The sequence below is a fragment of the Rhynchophorus ferrugineus genome, unplaced genomic scaffold, assembly GCF_030347505.1.
Source record: "Rhynchophorus ferrugineus isolate W39M unplaced genomic scaffold, kcgeb_rfMv2 rfM5, whole genome shotgun sequence".
In the NCBI taxonomy this organism is placed as follows: Eukaryota; Metazoa; Arthropoda; class Insecta; order Coleoptera; family Curculionidae; genus Rhynchophorus; species Rhynchophorus ferrugineus.
In genome coordinates, this window is record NW_027472584.1 from 6,246,340 (window position 1) to 6,266,968 (window position 20,629).

At 30.7% G+C, this 20,629-nt stretch overlaps 1 protein-coding gene across 2 annotated transcripts in view; it reads left to right on the forward strand.

The window, feature by feature from the left end:
* The window catches only part of LOC143197595 (lachesin), a 209,483-nt gene that overhangs the window by 149,015 nt on the left and 39,839 nt on the right, over window positions 1–20,629 (forward strand). The window contains exons 4-5 of one of the 2 annotated variants that reach the window (XM_076406133.1): window positions 13,606–13,745; window positions 19,514–19,699. In XM_076406133.1, the coding sequence (XP_076262248.1) occupies window positions 13,606–13,745; window positions 19,514–19,699 (326 nt within the window). The remainder of the gene's footprint in view (window positions 1–13,605; window positions 13,746–19,513; window positions 19,700–20,629) is intronic. The other variant, XM_076406134.1, reaches the window with a different exon arrangement.

The window sequence follows — 20,629 nt, forward strand, 5'->3', positions numbered from 1 at the left end:
AGTGGAATTAAGAGGGAGGCTGCGTACTTTATTGCAGGTATGAGTCTGGTTAGGTTTAATGAAGGATCACCAGGGGCTCTTTTAGACGGGGTGAACAAGTATTAGTATAAGGACTATTCGGTTTCGATGATTTAGTAGGATTGACTTGCGGTGAATATAAATTTGACGACGTAGTGGATATGAGGATATAAAATATATAATATACTCTAGTTCGAACCTTACTACTCCCTTCATATTCGATACAGTACAGCCCCAAATTGGGTAATGAGGTAGTTAGGTAATTAGTTTAGAAAGTGTACTAGTAGTACTGCAGATGGTGATGGATCAATGGAGGTGGGGGCGTATAGCAACAGCCTGGAGGTTCATTTAATCGTTAGAGGGTTTAACTTGAGCATGGAGCTAGTGAGCTAGGAGGACGCGGAACGCGAGCTAAGGAGGGAAAGAAGTAACAAAAAACAAAATATAATCTAAGCAGATCAGAGAAAGTGAAGAAGAAAGAGAGCCAGCCGGACCACCAACTGGCAAGGGCTTTGATATATTTGTTCTTGAAGGTGAGACACGAAAACGTTTTGGTGCTGATTCTGCGGATTTGTTCTTTACGCTGGAAAGGTTCCCACAGAGCATTTAATAGCTATGATAATTACAGTTGAGGCATTTTGGTAGATTAGTACAAGAGTTCTCGTGCGCTTAATATAATGTAATCAAATGAAGGGAAGATGGGATGGGAAGCAGAGGAAGATGAGATGTGTCCAAACTGTTAGCACTTGAAACATCGCAATGGGGACGGGATATAAGAATGAACAAAGATCGAGAGATAAATTGACTTAATTCTTTCTTCAACAATTGCTATTAAGTCCAGTCCCAACCTTCGTACAGTGAAGACGTATTTTCAACGCGCTCCGAGCTCTAAAAAAATACCATCCTTAACAAAAATGAAAATTATGTTCTGTTACGGTTATTTAAGTGACGGTTTAAAAACGTATAACAGATACCCGTTTTACAGTGGGCCTAAACTTGTAGTGAATACAAGTTTACGTGACCCGATATAGATAGCCGCATCTTTTTTCTTAATTACTTGTCTACCTTTTATTGGCAGTAATAAAAATCAATTTATTTTTAATAAAAATTAACTTCATTTTGATTAAAAACCAGTGTAAAATGAGTATGTTAGTAAACAATTAAGTGCCGAAATAATGTTTTTTTGGAAATAACTATACAAACTAAAATAATATATAACATATATAAATAGACATATTAAACAGATAAAACTATAAACAGACATATTAAACATGGCGACCCACACTGTTTCAACCCAATCATCTACACATTATGGTACAAGTGATACGACGTCCATCACAAACACCCCACAAACCGGATGGACTACCGTATTGCGGTAACGAAAACAAAAGGCGATTGAAGAGCCCCGATAACAAATCGCCCGTAAACAAACCAGGATTAGTGACTATTAGTTACAAATACCAGTTAAGAATATCTATGAAACCAATAGAAAAATAACTTTAGCGGCCTCTCTTAATATATCGAAACCAGTATGGAAACCATGCCGGAAAAAGTCATCCCCAAGCCACCCCCAATAATGGTTTATCAGGTAGGAGTTATAACACACATCCACGACTTACTGAAAACTATCACCAATAAATAACACGCAATATCATACATTTAGGCCAAAATCCGGAAAAAAAAATTTAAATTCGTTTTGAAAGGGTTACACCACGCGATGGACTTAAATACAATTAAGACAATACTAGCTGAACAAGTCCACGAGGTGGTAAATTTGTACAATGTTATATATCGATATAAAAACCAAAGAAAACAATTAGATAATGAATGAGATAAATACACTGGTTACACTTTGTTAAATATGAACCACCACATAAAAGAAAGGATAATATCACAATGTACAAGGTGTCAAGCGAATGGGCACCCAAAAACTTACTGTCGCAACTCGTACAACTGCGTAAAATTTGCAGGAGATAATGATATATTGTACTCGCAAAGTTCGTGTCGATAAAGTCAAATGCGCTAACTGCAATGGAAATCATCCAGTGGACTACAAGAGTTGCGTCGTTCTCAAGCAAATTCAATAAAAACTATATGCCACATTAAGGGAAAAAAGGCTTTCTTGCCATTTTTCAACCATTCAAACCTACCAGTCCACCCAGCAGACCAAGCTAAGCAGATATAACATATGAACAAATGATTGATAATGGCCCAACACAAAATCCAAAAACCACACCACAACCTACTGAAACTAGCAGCAGCGTCAATAAATTGGAAAGCATGATGACTGAACTAATAGAGCAAATGCATATGATGCTATTCTACTCACCACCATCGTCACCAAACTGGCTTCATGGCTGAAAAAATAAAGTACAAAATCTCCGTCTGGAATGGCAATGACATCCAACAACATGCCAGGGAACTAAGGATGTTCTTAGTTGAACACAATATTGATATTATAATGGTTTCCGAGACGTATTTCACAAGTAAAAACTTTATGAAAATTCCTAAATATAAGCTTTATCATACAAAACACCAAGATAACAAAGCACATGGAGATACAGCCATAATCATTCAAGAGGATATAAAACATTTTGAAAAAGAAAAATTCGACAAAGATCCTGCAAGCAACCAGAATAACTCTAGAAGAAGCCTGTGGACCAATAACAATCCCTGCTATTTATTGCCCACTGAAACATACTAACAGTTCGGAACATTTCCGAGCCTTCCTTAGTAATCTAGTTGAATGGTGACGAGTTGTTTTATTACCGGAGGAGATTACAATGTCAAACATCTAATGTGGGGATCTAGGTTAGTTCAAAACTTCAAAAGGTAGGGAGCTTCTAAAAGCGATGAAAACAGAAAACTTACAACATATCTCTACTGGAGAACTACCAAATTGGACTTCTGTATCACAAAAAATAGTAATACAATAAAGTGTCGGGCAAAATCGTGTTTGGTCGATCGATTTGTATTCTGATTATTCACAAATAATAGTAACAGTTTGTTCAAAAATATCTTCAAAGATAAACCTCCTTTTGGGTGTAACAATAGAACTAACTGACCGCTATTTAGTGAAAAATTAGACAAGACCATCTCTTTAAACTTGCCATTACAAACCGAAATTGATATAGAAACAGCAGCAATGAATATTACAAATAACATACAGAAAGCATATTTCGCGACTCCTAAAGATGAAACATTTCCAAAAAAACACAATTAGGGAAAAAATTGCAGAAAAAAAGGAGTGGCATCTTCTATTCTTCATTCTATTCATCTTCTAGTGGTTCCAAAATAAAGTGTTGCATGCTATTGATGCTCCGTACTATGATTCAAATGAAGTCAAATAACGCGATATTCCTCTAAAACCAATAACGAGTATAATTCAACGTGTTTGTGTGAAGTATTTCGAAAGAGTGTCAGTGCATCCCAATGTACTCTCTAATCAGGTAAATATGCTAAGTGACAGTGAAGTGCCTAGACTAAAACGTCTAACACCATCGGATCTGATTATTGGACATATATAGATTTTAGAACAAGTTTTAAGATAAGACTAATTAATTAAAATAGTATTTTGTACTGTGGAGATCACTTAATGAAGTGATTTTCTACATGCCATGTATATATAATATAAACGTAACAAATATTTATTGCCTTCTGGCCAGATTATGGAACTACTAAGAGTAATAAAAAACAATTGCTATTGAAAGTGTTTCTACAAACAAACCTCTCTCTCCAATTACCTCTTTTTCCGATCAATATCCCAAAAAATTATCTGTCAATTTTTTGCAAAATATAAAGCGATAGCTTATTCAAAATATTCATTATTCAGATTCAATTTTATTTATCTAAATAATTTCTTAATTGATCTATCAGCTTGTTTTCCAACTTTATTTTCTATCTAATAGAAAAATACTCGCTGTTCGTATAATAATAGATTTAGAAAAAATTAGGAAGAAGTTGTAAGTAATACTTAGGCTATACTATAGCTATAGGCAAACTATTAATAAATTAATATTATTAATATAAGTAAAAGTTTTCAAAATTGAAATAAAATTACCATTTAACATATAAAATAATTAAAACCGAAAAACTAATTAAAATTCGATTAATTATTGAATAAACCGAATACTAGATTATTATTTTGATTGAATTGAGATTGAAGTATTAAAATTACTATCTAGATATTAACTAAATTTTAACACACATTAAAAAATCTCTGTAAAACCCGTTTGATGCCATTTAAATAGGACATATTGTATTTGGCCAAAGAGAATACATCATTGTTAAAATCAACAACGAAATTTTGAAGCATTATGTGACAACAATACCAGAACATAGCGTTGGCTGATTAATATCAGGGATATTGTCGTTTTTTGTTGATTTATTGTCTCACTGTTCAATCTTGAAATGAATTAATCTCATGACACATTAAAACAAAATAATAAAAGAACAATATATTATCACATGAAATATAATGAATCTCTTCGGAAATCTTTATTTTTATTGTACAATAGTATTTTTCTCGGCTTCGCCTAGCCGATTTACTTGTTACCAAATGTTGATTAAAACTTACAATGAGTATACTCTATCAGTCATAATCGATGAATACATATGACTATGCTTTTCAATGATTTAAAGTATTTGATTAATTGAAACAAAACTGAAGATGGGAATTGAGACTCAAACTGAACGAAATCAGTATGGAAGATTTAATACGAATTATTGTCGTAAGTAGCTAGGAGTTGCAATATTGGAAAATCTATGACAATCTTTGTACGTATTTTGATAAGCGGTATGTATTATTAAGAATACAAAATACCAATGTAACGACTGTAAAACGTGCTTCGGTACTCCCATCTACATACACTAGAAATATTCAGTAAATTTTCCTTTGTCACTCTTTCTTCCTCCTTATCGATAGCTTCATCACAGTCGAATGCTACAAATATTCCCACAGCTCATCTCTCCAAAGCCTCTCCACCTTCCAGTAGAACGGGCACAAAAATAGCAATAAAAGCTGTTTAAAATCGTCAACATGTTACATGGAAGATACAGAAACCTAAATGATATCAATAACAATAAGACCAATAATGATTATTACGACTATTCTTTCTATTACTCAATGGAATCTAAGCTTCTACCAAAAATTAAACGATTTAATGGTACTTATCGCTAAAACAGGCCGTTATTTTTGTTTTTAGAAGAAATCAATCTGAACCCTTCTGATAGTTGCAGATTAAAAAATTATAAATCATTCAGGTTCATTATAAATCAAGACAGAACTATTAGCCAACGTGCATCTGGAGGTGTTGCCTTATTGGCGCATGAGTCAGTGGATTCATTCCTTGTCGACCTTGAGCCTGAAATTAAGAAAATTACAGTAATATTCTTCAACTTTATTCTCAATTAGGGAATTTGAATATATTATATCACAATTTGTTTCTCCTCATTTTGTAGGCGGCGATCTGAATGCGCACGACTGACTTTGGGGATCATCTTCTTCAAACCAGGAGACGCCATATGATTCATTATATGATATGATATATTCATTGATGATATGATATGATATTATTATATATCTTTGCCTTCTGGAGGACTCTCGTCTATAGATTTTTCATTCTGTTCCCCATTCCTTTTTCTTTCATTACAATGCTGCTGCATATTCAACTTTATTCTCAACTAGGGAATTTGAATATATTATATCACAATTTGTTTCTCCTCATTTTGTAGGCGGGGATCTGAGTGCACACGACTGACCTTGGTGATCATCTTCTTCAAACCAGGAGACGCCATATGATTCATTATATGATATGATATATTCATTGATGATATGATATGATATTATTATATATCTTTGCCTTCTGGAGGACTCTCGTCTATAGATTTTTCATTCTGTTCCCCATTCCTTTTTCTTTCATTACAATGCTGCTGCATATTCAACTTTATTCTCAACTAGGGAATTTGAATACATTATATCACAATTTGTTTCTCCTCATTTTGTAGGCGGGGATCTGAGTGCGCACGACTGACCTTGGTGATCATCTTCTTCACACCAGGAGACGCCATATGATTCATTATATGATATGATATATTCATTGATGATATGATATAATATTATTATATATCTTTGCCTTCTGGAGGACTCTCGTCTATAGATTCTATTCCCAATTCCTTTTACTTTCATTACAATACTCCTGCATAGAAGATCTATGTGGCAGTGATTATTTTTTATAATTAATTCATCCCTTTGTCCCCTTTGATAATACTAGTGATAATCCAAAAAGACATACTTAAATCTGCAGACTTGGATTTATAGAGAGCTTCTTCCCAAATTCCTCAATTTATACCTGTAAACTCTAGTGTTCTCAATTAAAAAGACCCTAAACCTTATAGTATCACGTAATAGCCATGCCGAAACCTGGCTTATATACTCTAACCCGTCAAATTCACTACAAACCATCGATAATATATTTGCCTCACATCCGCAAGTGCTACAATTTTTGAATTATACAATCTGGTTATTTCCAGAAAAAACAGCATTGAGTGGAATCTGCTAGAGGAGGAAAACACGCTTTGGCCCATTAAGAAGTACTTATTTTTCCTTGCTATCTGTTATAAATAAAGATTTACAAATAAAATGCAACTGGTTAATCACTACCAATTTAACAATTCCTTCCTAATTGATCAAACTGAGAGACTTCTGTGTTCCAATTGTGAGGAACCAATATCAGTCTCCAATATTGTAACAAAATACGGAAACAACAAATAACTAATTACTAGAAGAAGTTTCGCATTATCTGATTAATCGAGGGATGTGTTTTTGCCTCAAAATCTGTCCAAATTATTGGATTTCCCTGAGAAAATCGGTCTTATCGACTTAAGTATTATAATGAATCATAAAAATAATGAATTAAAATGTAACACATATTGAACTATATATTTGACAAATTAAGGCAAATACTGGTTTATATTTGAGAATGTAAGTGCTTAAATATCGATCCGCTAAGAAAATCCTGTTAAAGAGCAAGGGTTAATATACGCTAGCTAATTAAAGACCAAGTACAGAATGTAAAGGGGGGATATTTCATTGATGTGTAGCACACGTAGTGAAATTGTGATTCTAAGGTGGTAACTTAATTATTCAGATAGTTGCTGCAAAAATTCCAACTATTACACTATTAACTTTGTTCATGATTATTTACCAAATACACAGGGTGAATGTTGAACACACATCTACGCTTCTGTGTAGTAGTGTCTCAAAAATAATGTCGGATTTTGTAATTATTATTTTATTGTATAAATTAAATCATTACTTTAATTATTTATTATTTACTATGTTTGCAAATTAGGAAGCCAAAAATTGGTGCCTCACGAAATTAATAATAAGAAGAAACATCATATATAGCTATCATCTTCTACATTTATAAATCATATCACAATATTCTGCCACATTTGGATTATGTATAATAAATTATCAACTGTGGTTAATATGGAAACTGTACCATTATTATCTTCCAAAATGTAGATAACTACATAGTAGATATTTACATCAGATATATAATCCAAAGAAATTTATTAAAAAGTGGCACAATTAATCATAAAGATTATTGATAGCGTTATAAGATGGTAAGCGCATATTATATCATACATCAATTACTTTTAAAAAATTATAGCAAATAAAAGTAAGTCAATAATCAATGTTATTAAGTGTCTAACTTAATTTTAAGTTTTTTTTTCTGCACACGTTATATCTTAGTAAACAGCTGCGCTCTGGATCGCTTCAAAAGTTTGAAGGTGCGAAATTGCAAAATCTATATATGAAGATACAATATAGAAGCAGTAGTTTAATTATTAGCTTAATTATTCGTTACCACAATATCTGTTTGTAGGGTGAACCACATACATATTTATAAAATTGAATGTCCAACAACTTAGGTCAACATTTGAACACATTTTACTTAGTAGCATCAAAAACTAACATCACAAAAAAGCAAAATCCTATAACAATAAGCTCTTTGCGTGTCTTGTACCGTATTGATCACATATGTCGTTAAATAATTGCTATTTACAATTACTTGTTGCAAACCTCAAGAAGGAAAAAGAAAGAAATGTAATTCAATAAGGATCAAATAGATATCTTATATCTATAATATGTATACATAATATCGATTTTTTTTCAATGTATATATATATATATATATATATATATATATATATATCGACATTGAAAAACATTTCAGACTACAGACATATAAAAGCAGGTCCATTAGACATGTCATGGCAGCAATCTTATCCCAAATGCCAATCTTCAGTCAGACGATTGCCGAAAGAATTTTCATTAGAGACCATTTAAGGGACTCCAGTTTTTCAGGCAAAAATTGTTTAACACATCATTAACAGCTGAATGCCCATCGAAAATACACAGATATTGGAAACCAATCTATAATTGAGATTGATGTTGATATTTTATTGATTTAACAATGTATCGTAGATTTGTTGTTATTGGCTGAATAAGTATATTTAAATCTCTTCAAAAGCTTATTTTACTGAGTTTGAATTTAATCCACATTAAATTTAATGTGTTAGAATTAAATTTATATAAATAATAAAGGAAAATACACGCGAATAGTGCAATACATTGAAAACAATTTAAAACTTTAAAAATTATTTTTGATATAAATGCCATTTATTTATCAAATAACAATATAAGTATCAAATAAACACCAATTTATTTATTAAAGTTATATGGAAGTATTTTGATAGTCCATTTTGTAACTGCAAAGGTTTTGGTTATAAGAAAGTTGTAATGTATAATTACCGTTTTTGCTATTCACGCCAAAGTATCACATTTTTATTGTGTTTACGAATTCTATTTACGAACTTTCATACCTTTAACATACATAAATAAGTTCTATGAATAAGTGAAATAAAATATTGGAAGATGAAATAATACCAAACCACTCGAGTATTGAAATAAAACCGGCCTATACAGGCAATGTTATTTTGCAACATGCTATTTCTCGATCGCATATTAAAGAAACATTTGAAATATAAATTTTGAATATAACCTCTGATAACTTCTGATTATTATCTTTGATCGATGTTACCTTAAACAGCTACAAAAAATCATCCTATAGTTGGATTTAGTTTGATCGCTTATATAGCTAGAAGAGCGATCTTAACAGATTAATTGAAAAGTCCCCGGCCTACCATACATTTTTTGGCAAAATTAGTTTTTTTTATTCAACATAATTCCCTCCAAGGGTGATACACTGATTATAGCGACCCTTCAACTTTTCGATACAATTTTTGTAGTACGATTTGTCCTTTGCTTCAAAATAGGCCTCAGTTTAGGCGATCACCTCTTCATTCGACGAAAATGTCTTCCTAGCGAGCATTCTTTTGAGATCTGAGAACAGGAAATAGTATCTGGGGGACAGATCTGGAGAATACGGTGTATGAAGAAGCAATTCGAAGTCCAATTCATGGATTTTTGCCATCGTTTTCACTGACTTGTAACACAGTGCATTGTCTTGGTGAAGCAGCACCTTCTTTTTCTTCAAATGTGGCCGTTTTTCGGCGATTTCGTCCTTCAAACGATCGAATAACGCTATATAATAGTCGCTGTTGATGGTCCTTCTTTTTTCAAGGTAGTCAATGAAAATTATTCCATTAACCTTGCCAGCCGACTGTTGCGTTTTCCCACGCTTTGAGGCGGGTTTATCGTGTGCTGTCCACTGGACTGTCCATTGGACTTCGGAGCCATGTTTCATCCATTGTCACATATCGACACAAAAATTCGCGTTTATTATGCTTAGTCATCTTCAAACACTGCTCAGAATCATCAACTCGTCGTTGTTTTTGATCAAAAGTGAGCTCGCGCGGCACCCACTTTGCACTGAGCTTTCACATACCCAAATATTCGAGAATGATATGATGTACACGTTCAGTTGATATCTTTAGAGTGTCTACTATTTCATTCAATTTCAATTTACGATTATTCAAAGGCATTTTGTGGATTTTTTAAAATGTTTTCGTCGGTAACAATCTGTTTTCCACTGCATTCACCGTTTTCGGTGCTCAATTCACCATGTCTAAACTTAGCGTACCAATCTTTGATGGTTGATTTTCCTAGGGCAGTGTCCGGAAACTCGGCATCAAGCCAAGTTTTTACTTCAACTGTATTTTTCCCTTCAAGAATCAATATTTTATCAACACGCGAAATTCCTTTTTATCTATTTTTTTTTCACAATAACAAAAATTGCCTCACTCAAAATACTATAATTCACAAACTAATGATCCGACAGCTGTCAAATTCACACACGCATCTTTTGAGGATAGGCCTAACTAAAGAACATATGCATTTAATTGTAGTAGCGCCATCTATGTGTCAGGCCGGGAACTTTTTAGTTGACCTGCTAGAAAATAAAGAAACGTAGGGACTAGTGATGTACATATGAATTCCTTAATGATCCAGAATAAAATTCTTCCTCAAATTTAACCCATACTCAAAATCTCCTTAACGGCCTTTTTTTTAAATAAAATGTGAATGATAATACAAATCAAATTTAGTATGCTAATTATAATTAATATAATAGCTTCCTCCTCTCGGCAATAAAGCCCCGCCGATTCGATTGGCGCTCCGGGCTTGAATGTTTGTGAATGTTTATTGGTAAAAATAAAAATTCTAGTTTATTGGAAAAAAGAATTAAAAGGATCAAAAGTGTTCATCGTTTCTTAACTACGGATGGAAACAAAATAAAAGGATACGGAGTAATATGATCACGTTACTTCGATGGAACAAGAAGGTCAGTCAGAAGCATCTGTTTCAAGAATCTAAAATTAATTTCGCTCGTAGGTCACTCACTGCTAAAATAATAAACTCTAATTATTATTTTAAACTGTTTTACTAACTAAATATAAATATTCGTAAGAGAAGTAGAAGAAAAATTATTTTTGATCATAATTTCATCAAGTCAACAGGAAACTCACAATATCATCGTGTAAATCAATGATATACTCCATATTCGCTAGATTTAACTCCTTTTAGTTTTAAGAAACTTCAAAATCTCAAAAATACTATACAAATATTTTACAATATAAGATTAAGATTTCAGTATCAATTCTACCACTACGAATATGTGTACTCCATTTTTTCATGTATAATCAACATCGAACACTACTAGTGACTCTGAATAATTATTAAACGTTCTTAAATATTATACTATTTTCAAATTAATAACAGAAAATAAATCACAGTTGCTACCTAGCACAGTAAAAAGAGACATTAGATTAACCACAAGAACAAGGTCAAAAAGAGAAAATTCAAAGAAATATAATTTTATAGCTATTTAGTTTCAATTATTATAACATGATAATTCATCAAAAAACCAAAAATGTTTATAACGCTGCTTAACAAGGTAATAATAATAAGGATATTTGCGTATATACAATGAATAATATCATAGGAAAATCTAGTAGTGTAACATACACTTGATAATTTGTACAGATTTTCGATATAAATAGACCTTTTAATTTGAGTCCATATACAGACCGCTTTTAGCAGTTAAAACATACTAGGACTGAAGACGAACAACTCAGTGTTTGTGACTAAAAGCAGAATTTAAATTAATCATATTCATATAGGCAGGGAATCTGGAAACGTCCACTCTATAAAAAGTTTTACTTTGGAACCATTAGGCTAATAATTTCATGTTAGTATGTAAGTCCTTCTAGAATTTGAGACTTTATATTTTTAAATAAGAGATATGAAAATTTTATTATATAATTCCGATTATTCATATTTCAATATGATATTTCCGCATTTTTCACATTGTTTGTACTCATTACTAACTTTGTACTAATTTTCTTAAACCAGATTAAATTATATTATAACATGACATGATTGAAATAATATTGCAAATAAGGCGATTTATAATAAGTTAATTCTTTTTAATAGTGCAAGTTATGCCTCTATCTGTTTTAAATGACTTTTACTTTGTTCAAAAGTAGTTAACTTAATTTCCACTAGTTAATGGTTGCATCGACCATTCTGCTAGTGTCCCGCACACTTCGCAATTTTGAAACGTATTATCGACTAAGAATGAAACCACAAACGACTCTATTTTACAAATTGCTAGATGGATATTCTCCTTAAGTGTATAAGTTGTTTATCTATTGTTAAAATAACAGCGTTCGTTAACATATCCCCATACAAATAGTCTGGGGCGTTCCATTGCATCTCTCCAAAATGACTGATATAAAAGGATAACCGAAGTTACTGCGTAAAATATCGAATGCTTCACAGCTGGTATTCAATCTTCGTCTAAATTGTCTAAATCGTCAATAGCACCTAGTAATGCCATCATTCTAAAACAGACAACAAGACGTCGCTTTTTCAAGATGCGATAATCTCTACACTATCTACTACATCATATCAAACACAAATTGTTAAAAAGACACAAAGGGCTCACTAACAGGAAACTAGGAAGATCAACTAAGAAAAAAATTGAATGTGACCTTTTAGGATTTTGCGGCATTTCATTGCAATGAATTATTGCGCCACCGTGATCCTATATCAAGGCAAAACTGAGTTATTCAAATTGCAAAAGGAATTTGTTCCTAAGCTACCACCAAGCTGAATTACAGAAGTAACTTTAGCAAACCAAATTAAGTCAACAGTACAGCTGCTATAGAGCTAAAAATATCGATAAAACCAGTAAATTACAGTACGACCTATTTCAATATCAAGCTTATCTATTCAATTTAGATCCGTCTAACTTCTGGCTCTTCTCACACCTTAAAAAATTATCTCGTAGAAAAATGGTGCATCACAGTTCAGAGAATAAGGATAGTAAGGGCATATCATAGTCAACTGGAATTTGGACAGAAGCTTGCAACTCACCCACAAAAGCACACATCCATAACGTACATTTAGGTCAAAAATAAATCGGTTATCATCGTTCTATGATCTTTGCCGTTGACCAAAGTGGTTTTTGAAAAAATACAGACGAATGACGCCACCTGCCAAGATCCTTACGTTTTTTATAAAATTTCCAGAATTTTTAGTATAACGTATTTTTAGAGCAATGTAGCCAAAATGAAGAAAAAGAAAAAGTCCCTCTCTGTTAAGTTTATTAGAACTACACTATTATATTTTAATAAGTTCGCCTGTTTAACAAAATGTATCAAGTACCAACAGCCAACAGGTGCAGATACTGTTTAGAATTTTAATTTAATGAAATATTTAAAATAATGAATTTTGATTCATATCATATTAATTTTAATATTGATCATGTTACTTATTGTAACATATAAAATTTAATAAATATTTTATACATTTGTTAGACCTCGAGGTATCAAAACCGGTTCGAATACAAAATATGTCTTGATAACTTCACGTAGAACTATTTAGTAACAATCGCATGTTTTAAAATATAATAATAACTCTACGAGTATTTGTGTTATCTCTTTTAGAATATGTATATTGAAAACATCCTTTGCCAATTACACATTTTTTGTTTAATATTATTGACATATATCTAAGCATGAGATGTTTATTTAAGTCTTTACTTTTGTTTGTAGATGCGACATTTGCGTATGAACCAGATTTTCTATACCCTCTGGAAAATTTGACAGTTCCCCAAGGAAGGGATGCTGTATTTACTTGCATAGTCAACAATTTGGGAGGATACAGGGTGAGTGGGGATTCTGCTCCAGCCAGGGTGTGTATCATTTCATTTATTTACTGTCGCTGCACCTTCACATTAAAGAAATGTCCACCAAAATAAAATAGTACATGCTCAAAATTATGACCATCTACTTCAATCCCATGCAGTTATTAGTTTTTTAGTGGACATTTTCCTTCATAAAATAGTCGAGCACGTAGCGTTGAAGCACTGAAGCACTGAAGCACCAATGCACCAGCACCAGCACCAAGCACGTAAAGTTCAAGCATTGTATTTTCAAACTCTTCTCAACTATATTGTAGTTAAATATTTCTTATTATTGAAAATACTTTGCTCTTTATTATGTGTGAAATAGAAACATTAGGATTAGATACCTTTTCAAAGTACTGTAGTTCTTGATATTGATTATTAATCATATCAGTTAATGACTCAAAAATCAGTTAATACACACAAACACACAACTAATCATTTAAGAAATGATCTGTGTGGACTACAGTTTTAATTAAATTACGACATTTAATGAAAAAACGACGAAAATAAAAGGCTAACACTTGGTAATTAAAACTAAAATTAGTACTTTTTAGAGCATTCTTTTATATGATGTTTTTTCATTTTTATTATATTTTATCCAATTAATCTGCATTACATTTACATATTTTATTTTTATATATTTAGAAAGTTAGGTTTAGACTTTTGATTAATAAATAAAATATGCTCTATGTATTTTATTCAGTTATCAAAATTTCAATTTCTTTTTATACACATACATATCTTACCTTCTTTTCTTGATCATATCAGTATTTTATTAATGATAAGAAATAATATTCGAAAAATGTATATGAATAATGCACTTGTGTGATAAGAGACGTCTTCTATAATAGACAACTTCATCAACAATTTCTCTCGAACTTAGTAACGTAGAACTCTGTAGTCGAAATATTGTTTAGAAAAATATTTTGGCATAACTTAAAATTAAGTATTAAAAATTCACTATCATAATCATTTTGCATATAAAACATCGTTCATATCACAATATTTTTCCATATAACCTTCAAACAATAATTAACTGTTATTTCCTATTATTACTTATTTATCTAACCTATTAATTTACTTCTAATTTTAATTGTTTACATTGAACCTTAAGTAGTATCTAGATTATGCAATATAAATCGATGAATATTTTCATTATCAAGATATTAAGAAATTATTAATTACCATTATTGTAATGGTATTTAAATATTTTGTAGCATTTATTTTATTAGTAGTGTTATTTTAGTGAAAATAACATCATATCCAAATCATTATATCCAAAAATAACCCACGTTTTTGTAGTTGAGAAAAAATATTTCTTTCAAGAAGAAAATAAATTTTGGATTACATTTTAGTTTAGTGCATATAATATATTACATACAGCTTTTCACCAAATTGTTAACCAAAAAGGTCTATTGCGTAGTAAAAGCACATAAATGATAAACCAAAATATTGTTTAATTTGTGTCTTTATACCACTATTATTTAGAGACTCATCAAAAATTGAAAACGACGGCTGGGAGATTCAAGTGATTGATATAATTGTAATAATCTTTTTCTGAGTCACTAAACTGTGTGTGGTCTAGCGTTCTCATTATTTAAGACAACGCCTTTCCTATTTATCAATTTTGGTCATTTTTCCCGCTTCACTCGTATTAGTTATTGACCATATAGAATCGAATTAATGGTTTAGTTTTGTTTGGTTTGGTTCAAGTAGCTCATGAGTATCAATTCCTAGCCAAACCCGTTATATCGCCTTGCTTGTGTAAACGTACGCTTTTTTAAGCATCTGTGGACTTCGACATCGATATATTGTTATCCCACATAATCAATTTTTCATCGTCCGTAATCACTCGTTTCGTAGCCCACTAATTTTTTATATTGTTTATCAATTCATCAAGGTATCGAGTATCGAACGTATCGATATTGTCCTGGTAACTAGTCTTATCATGGTTAAATGGTTTAAAGCTATTTTATGTCCGATGTTTATTTCCGTAGCGGTGTTGCTAGATGGATTATATAGTTCATCTACTTTTTCAACGTATGCTTCTCGACAGCCCAAGCGATACTCAGCAGAAAAAAATCGAAACGAAAACGATCAAATTAATTATAACACTGATGAATGTTACTTATCACCATACACTTTTCAAAGGTGAAAATATGACGAAAATCAGGAATCAGAAATTTTTCAAAGCCTAATAGCCTAAATTTGTAGTCATTACAAAATTGTAAATGTTTCAAATGCCTTCAGAAATCTACAAATACAATAATACTTGTCTAATAAATTGTTTATTTTAAAATCAATTTATTTTAATTAATAAACCATCAGTATAAACAAAATCGCTTTAGTAAATACTACTTTATATATCATATAACTTCACGTAAAAGTAAGGATAAATTTGATAATATAATATTTTCAAATTCAGAAATTGTGAGAAAAAAAATACAGTATTAAGGTTAAAGATTATTAATTTAAGTATGCCGATATATTATAGAAATAGAAGAGATTATAAGGGGTAATATTTACATTAAAATTATGTAAAATAAAGTATTAAAAAAATTAATACATAAGTTTTTGAACGTATCACTTTTGTTTAACCAGTTTACATCAATATATTTGGAACTAATTTAAATTAATCTCTAACAATAATATATAGGAATATAAAAACTGTAAAAAGCAGGTTTTATATAGAACTTAATTTGTTTTATTTAATTTAAAGTAATAAGAAAATATAATATTTTGATTTATTCAAGCATAAAATAGATATCATGTCGTGTGATGTATGTCAGCACTCCAGGCTAAATTTGTTTAAAACAATTTCAATATAGGAAAAAACATCTTTGTATATGTAAAGACTTTAAATTTCATCGTCATCCAGCCACTGGCTGTAACCTAAATGGGACAATAGCTGTAAAATTGAAATTTAATGAAGTGTATACAGACTAAATTGATATTTAAGAGAAGCCAAGCAACGTAAATTTAAATGGCAGTCTAAGTTAAGACGCATTTTAATTTTATTAGTTATTTTTGGGTTTTTACATTACGAACGGACTTGAATGGAATTAGTTGTACGATTTACTAAACAAATTTTATCGATGTTCTAATTCTAGAGCCAATAGAGGTGATATTTTACTATTCACATTGATTTAAAACCACCGTTCACGATTTGTCCCATAGGAAAGATTAGTTTTATCATAAAAAATATTAATATTAAATAAATAAAGTAAAGCAAGGAAATATTAGCATTAGTATGAAAAGGGAATTCTGTAAAGCTACCTCAAATTATTATTGTAATATTTAAAATAAGTTTTTTTTATATATATTTTAAAGTCTGACAATAATACAAAATCTGACAAGGAAAATGATCCCAGTCACGCCAGCAACCAGGCTGGGTAAGACCGGATGTCTTCTGGGATAATCTCCAAGTTTATCATTCGCCAGTCGACAGGCTTAATGGTGAGGACCGTGGTTCGGAGCCCACGTTAAACAGTAGATCCAGTCCAGATAAACCCTAGTTATTAAAAAGGAGACTCTAGATTTAAATAACCGTAATCAATTTTTTTTATCAAATAACAAACCCCCAACTAATAACTTATAGCAATCAAGAGAAAAATTTTCAGTTGTATAGAATTGACTATTTTTTTAATTATTTAATTATTACATTGTTACTAGTCGTTTCCGTCTAACCCACAATTTGTCTTTATGATAACTTATATCTAGGTATATAACTAGGAGGACCCATCGGCCCTATTTTTTATTATATGCACCTCACTACACAACACTACACAAGATCAGATGGTTTGATTCTTTTGAGTCTGTGTCCTATTTTGGTGGTATCCAAAAGCTGTAATATTTCAATATTCTCATTAGAATGGAATCTTTCCTCATGTCCCCTTGAAATTCTCTTGATTTCTTGACTGACTATGGGTCAGTCCGGGTATTTGGGTGCGCCCATAATACCTCTCAGGACTTTGTTCTGAAAACTTTGTATTTTATTTATGTTACTCTTTGCAGAACATCCCCATAATTGAACTCCGTATGTCCATATAATCTTCAGTATTTGCTTATATAATAGCAATTTATTATGTACTGATAATTGCGAATTTCTTCCAATTGGCCAGTACATTTTCCTATATTGAATTGACTATAAACTATTGAAAATAAGCTGGAAAAATATTATATCAGTACAAATTTTTAATAATAAAACTTTGAAATGAAATACGCGGAGAGATATGACCAACAAATTCAATGGCAAATTATTTAGTCCATTACAACTTTCTTAATCTGATGGAATGATTACAGAAAATTATATATTTGGCGTTAACTAACTATCTAAGTTTTGCTCAAGGTGAATCAGTTGCATTACGATACTTCTAGTCATACTTTGTATATCGTCACGCTAATCGAATAGTACTTATATTAATATTTCACTAGTCACTCCAAAATCAAACATATATGAAGTTATTTGTTTTTATTTTTTCTTATAAATTATGTACCAATACGTATTTGTTTTACTCAAACAAAACAATAGCTTACTTAGCGTATCAGTAACCCACCACGTATTCAAAGTAAAACTGGGGAAACAATGTGAAAAATACAGCAAATTTAAACATAAATGTTTTTTGTGCTGATGAAGTAATCCATTATTAAATGATGCAAAATTGGAAAAAAGCGCCCACCGTTGTTTAAAGAGTGTTTTGAATTAATTATATTATAGCTGAACTGAAAAAATGTTTTCGTAATTATTTTAAAACTCTAAGTGAACGATTATTTGCGAATTTATTTTTTGTCAATAATGTATAGATTTATCGACACGCAATAAATGATTTTTTCAATTGTTAAAACAATATTATAAATCTATATTAATAAAAATATTGAGATAAGCATATAAGTAAGTAATATAAATGTTAACATATATTGAAAGATTAAAATATTATTTTTTGCGTTTTTGTGTATATATAAATTTGTTTATGTTTTATTTATGTGTGTGTTTCTTAAAACAAGAGTTAGCCAACATAGGTACCTAAGTTTGCTAATATTTGAAATCAAACGAAATTATGTTGAAGTTTCAGTATACTCTTTGATTCCTGGAGACCTTATGTCTGTTAGATGATAATAGGTGCACCACAATCTAAACAGAAATCAACTGGGCGGATAGGAAAAGATAAAAGATGATAATACTTGACCGAAAAAGTTAGTCTTCGCATTTAAAAATTCTCATGGTATAATACTGATACATGAATAGGTAAAAACAAATGAAGTATGAATATTATAAATAAACCAAAATTGACAATAAAAATAAGAGCGCAAGCAACGAGATAAAAATGACTACAACATAGATTGTAGGACCGTTGATTTGTGTCAAATCAGATTCTAATACAAAAATCATACCGCAAATAAGTAATACATTGTTTTATAATCAAGGTATTGTAAATGCGTCGGACTATCTTTTTGAACTAGACTATTTTAATAGTATGCATTGTCTTCTCAGAAAATATAGTTGAACCCGTCATTTTTAAGCATTGGTCTTACTCAACTTTTTACCGATAATACGTTTATTATAATATAGAAGACATCATCTATGCATCTATATATAAATATATTATACTAAATATATGTTTTATTAGAAGCATGAATTAATATTTGAAAATTCAAAATAATATTTTTTAGTTATATAAAATTAAATAATTTTTTAATTAATATATTTATATACATCGTGGCCCAAATGCAATTTTTCAATACTAATTCAGTTTGTTGTTATTCTAATTCTATAGGTTGCATGGATCAAAGCTGATACAAAAGCTATATTAGCAATACATGAAAGTGTTATAACAAACAACGCCAGGCTATCGGTTACGCATAACGATTTCAATACATGGACGTTGAACATCAGGAGTGTGAAGAGAGAAGACCGAGGCCAGTATATGTGTCAAGTTAACACGGATCCAATGAAAATGCAGGTAATTTTTTATGCATTCCATTTGCATCTGAATTACATTTCGATGTATGTACTCTGCTGTCTGGCTAAACAGTTTTTAACAATTTCTTGTCACTCAATCCAATTCATTGTTTCATCAAACTAATGTAAATATCGACTAATAGTATACTACTATTTATAGTCTCTTACAGCGTTACTAATAAAAAGCTATCAGAATTAATTTATAAAATGTTTGGATAAATGCAAGTCTTTATTGTGAAAACTGTTCATTGTTGATGTTATAAATATTGTCGTCACGTAATATTAATATAGTGCCTTTTTATCTATCAACAAGTATTTAAGAACACTATATGACATTCATTCAGCAACAAATTTCATTGACTTATATAGCAAAAAATAAAAATAAATGTTGTTAACACTTAAAAAAAAATGCAATAGGTAAAGAAAATAATGAAAATTAATGTATCAAGACGTTGAGTTTATGTGGTTACAAAAGAAATCAATATAGCAAAAGTCATGTCATCTAGTGTTAATACTTCAGAATTAATATACACTCCTAATATACTCATTGATTAATATAAGTTTTTTTTTATTTATAAATTATACTTTATCACCAACGTTCAACAATACTGATAAGAGAATTTGAGATCATATAGCTTCTTTTAAACTTAAATGGCGATTATCGTAGACAATTCGCTTCACTTTTTCGATATTTATCTAATTAAGAACAAATCAAATGCCATTCATAACGAGGCATGTCTTCAACTAGATAATATATTAGCTCTCAGCTTGACGCTTTCTACCATTCGTAGGTCAATATTTTCGACAAAACTAATTCACACTTAAACTTATATTGGTTCGTAATCAAAATCAGTGTTAAAAAAATACCACCTGTTTTAAATAAACCGCTGGACATGTTACAATATATAGTTAAATAATTTACAGAAATCAT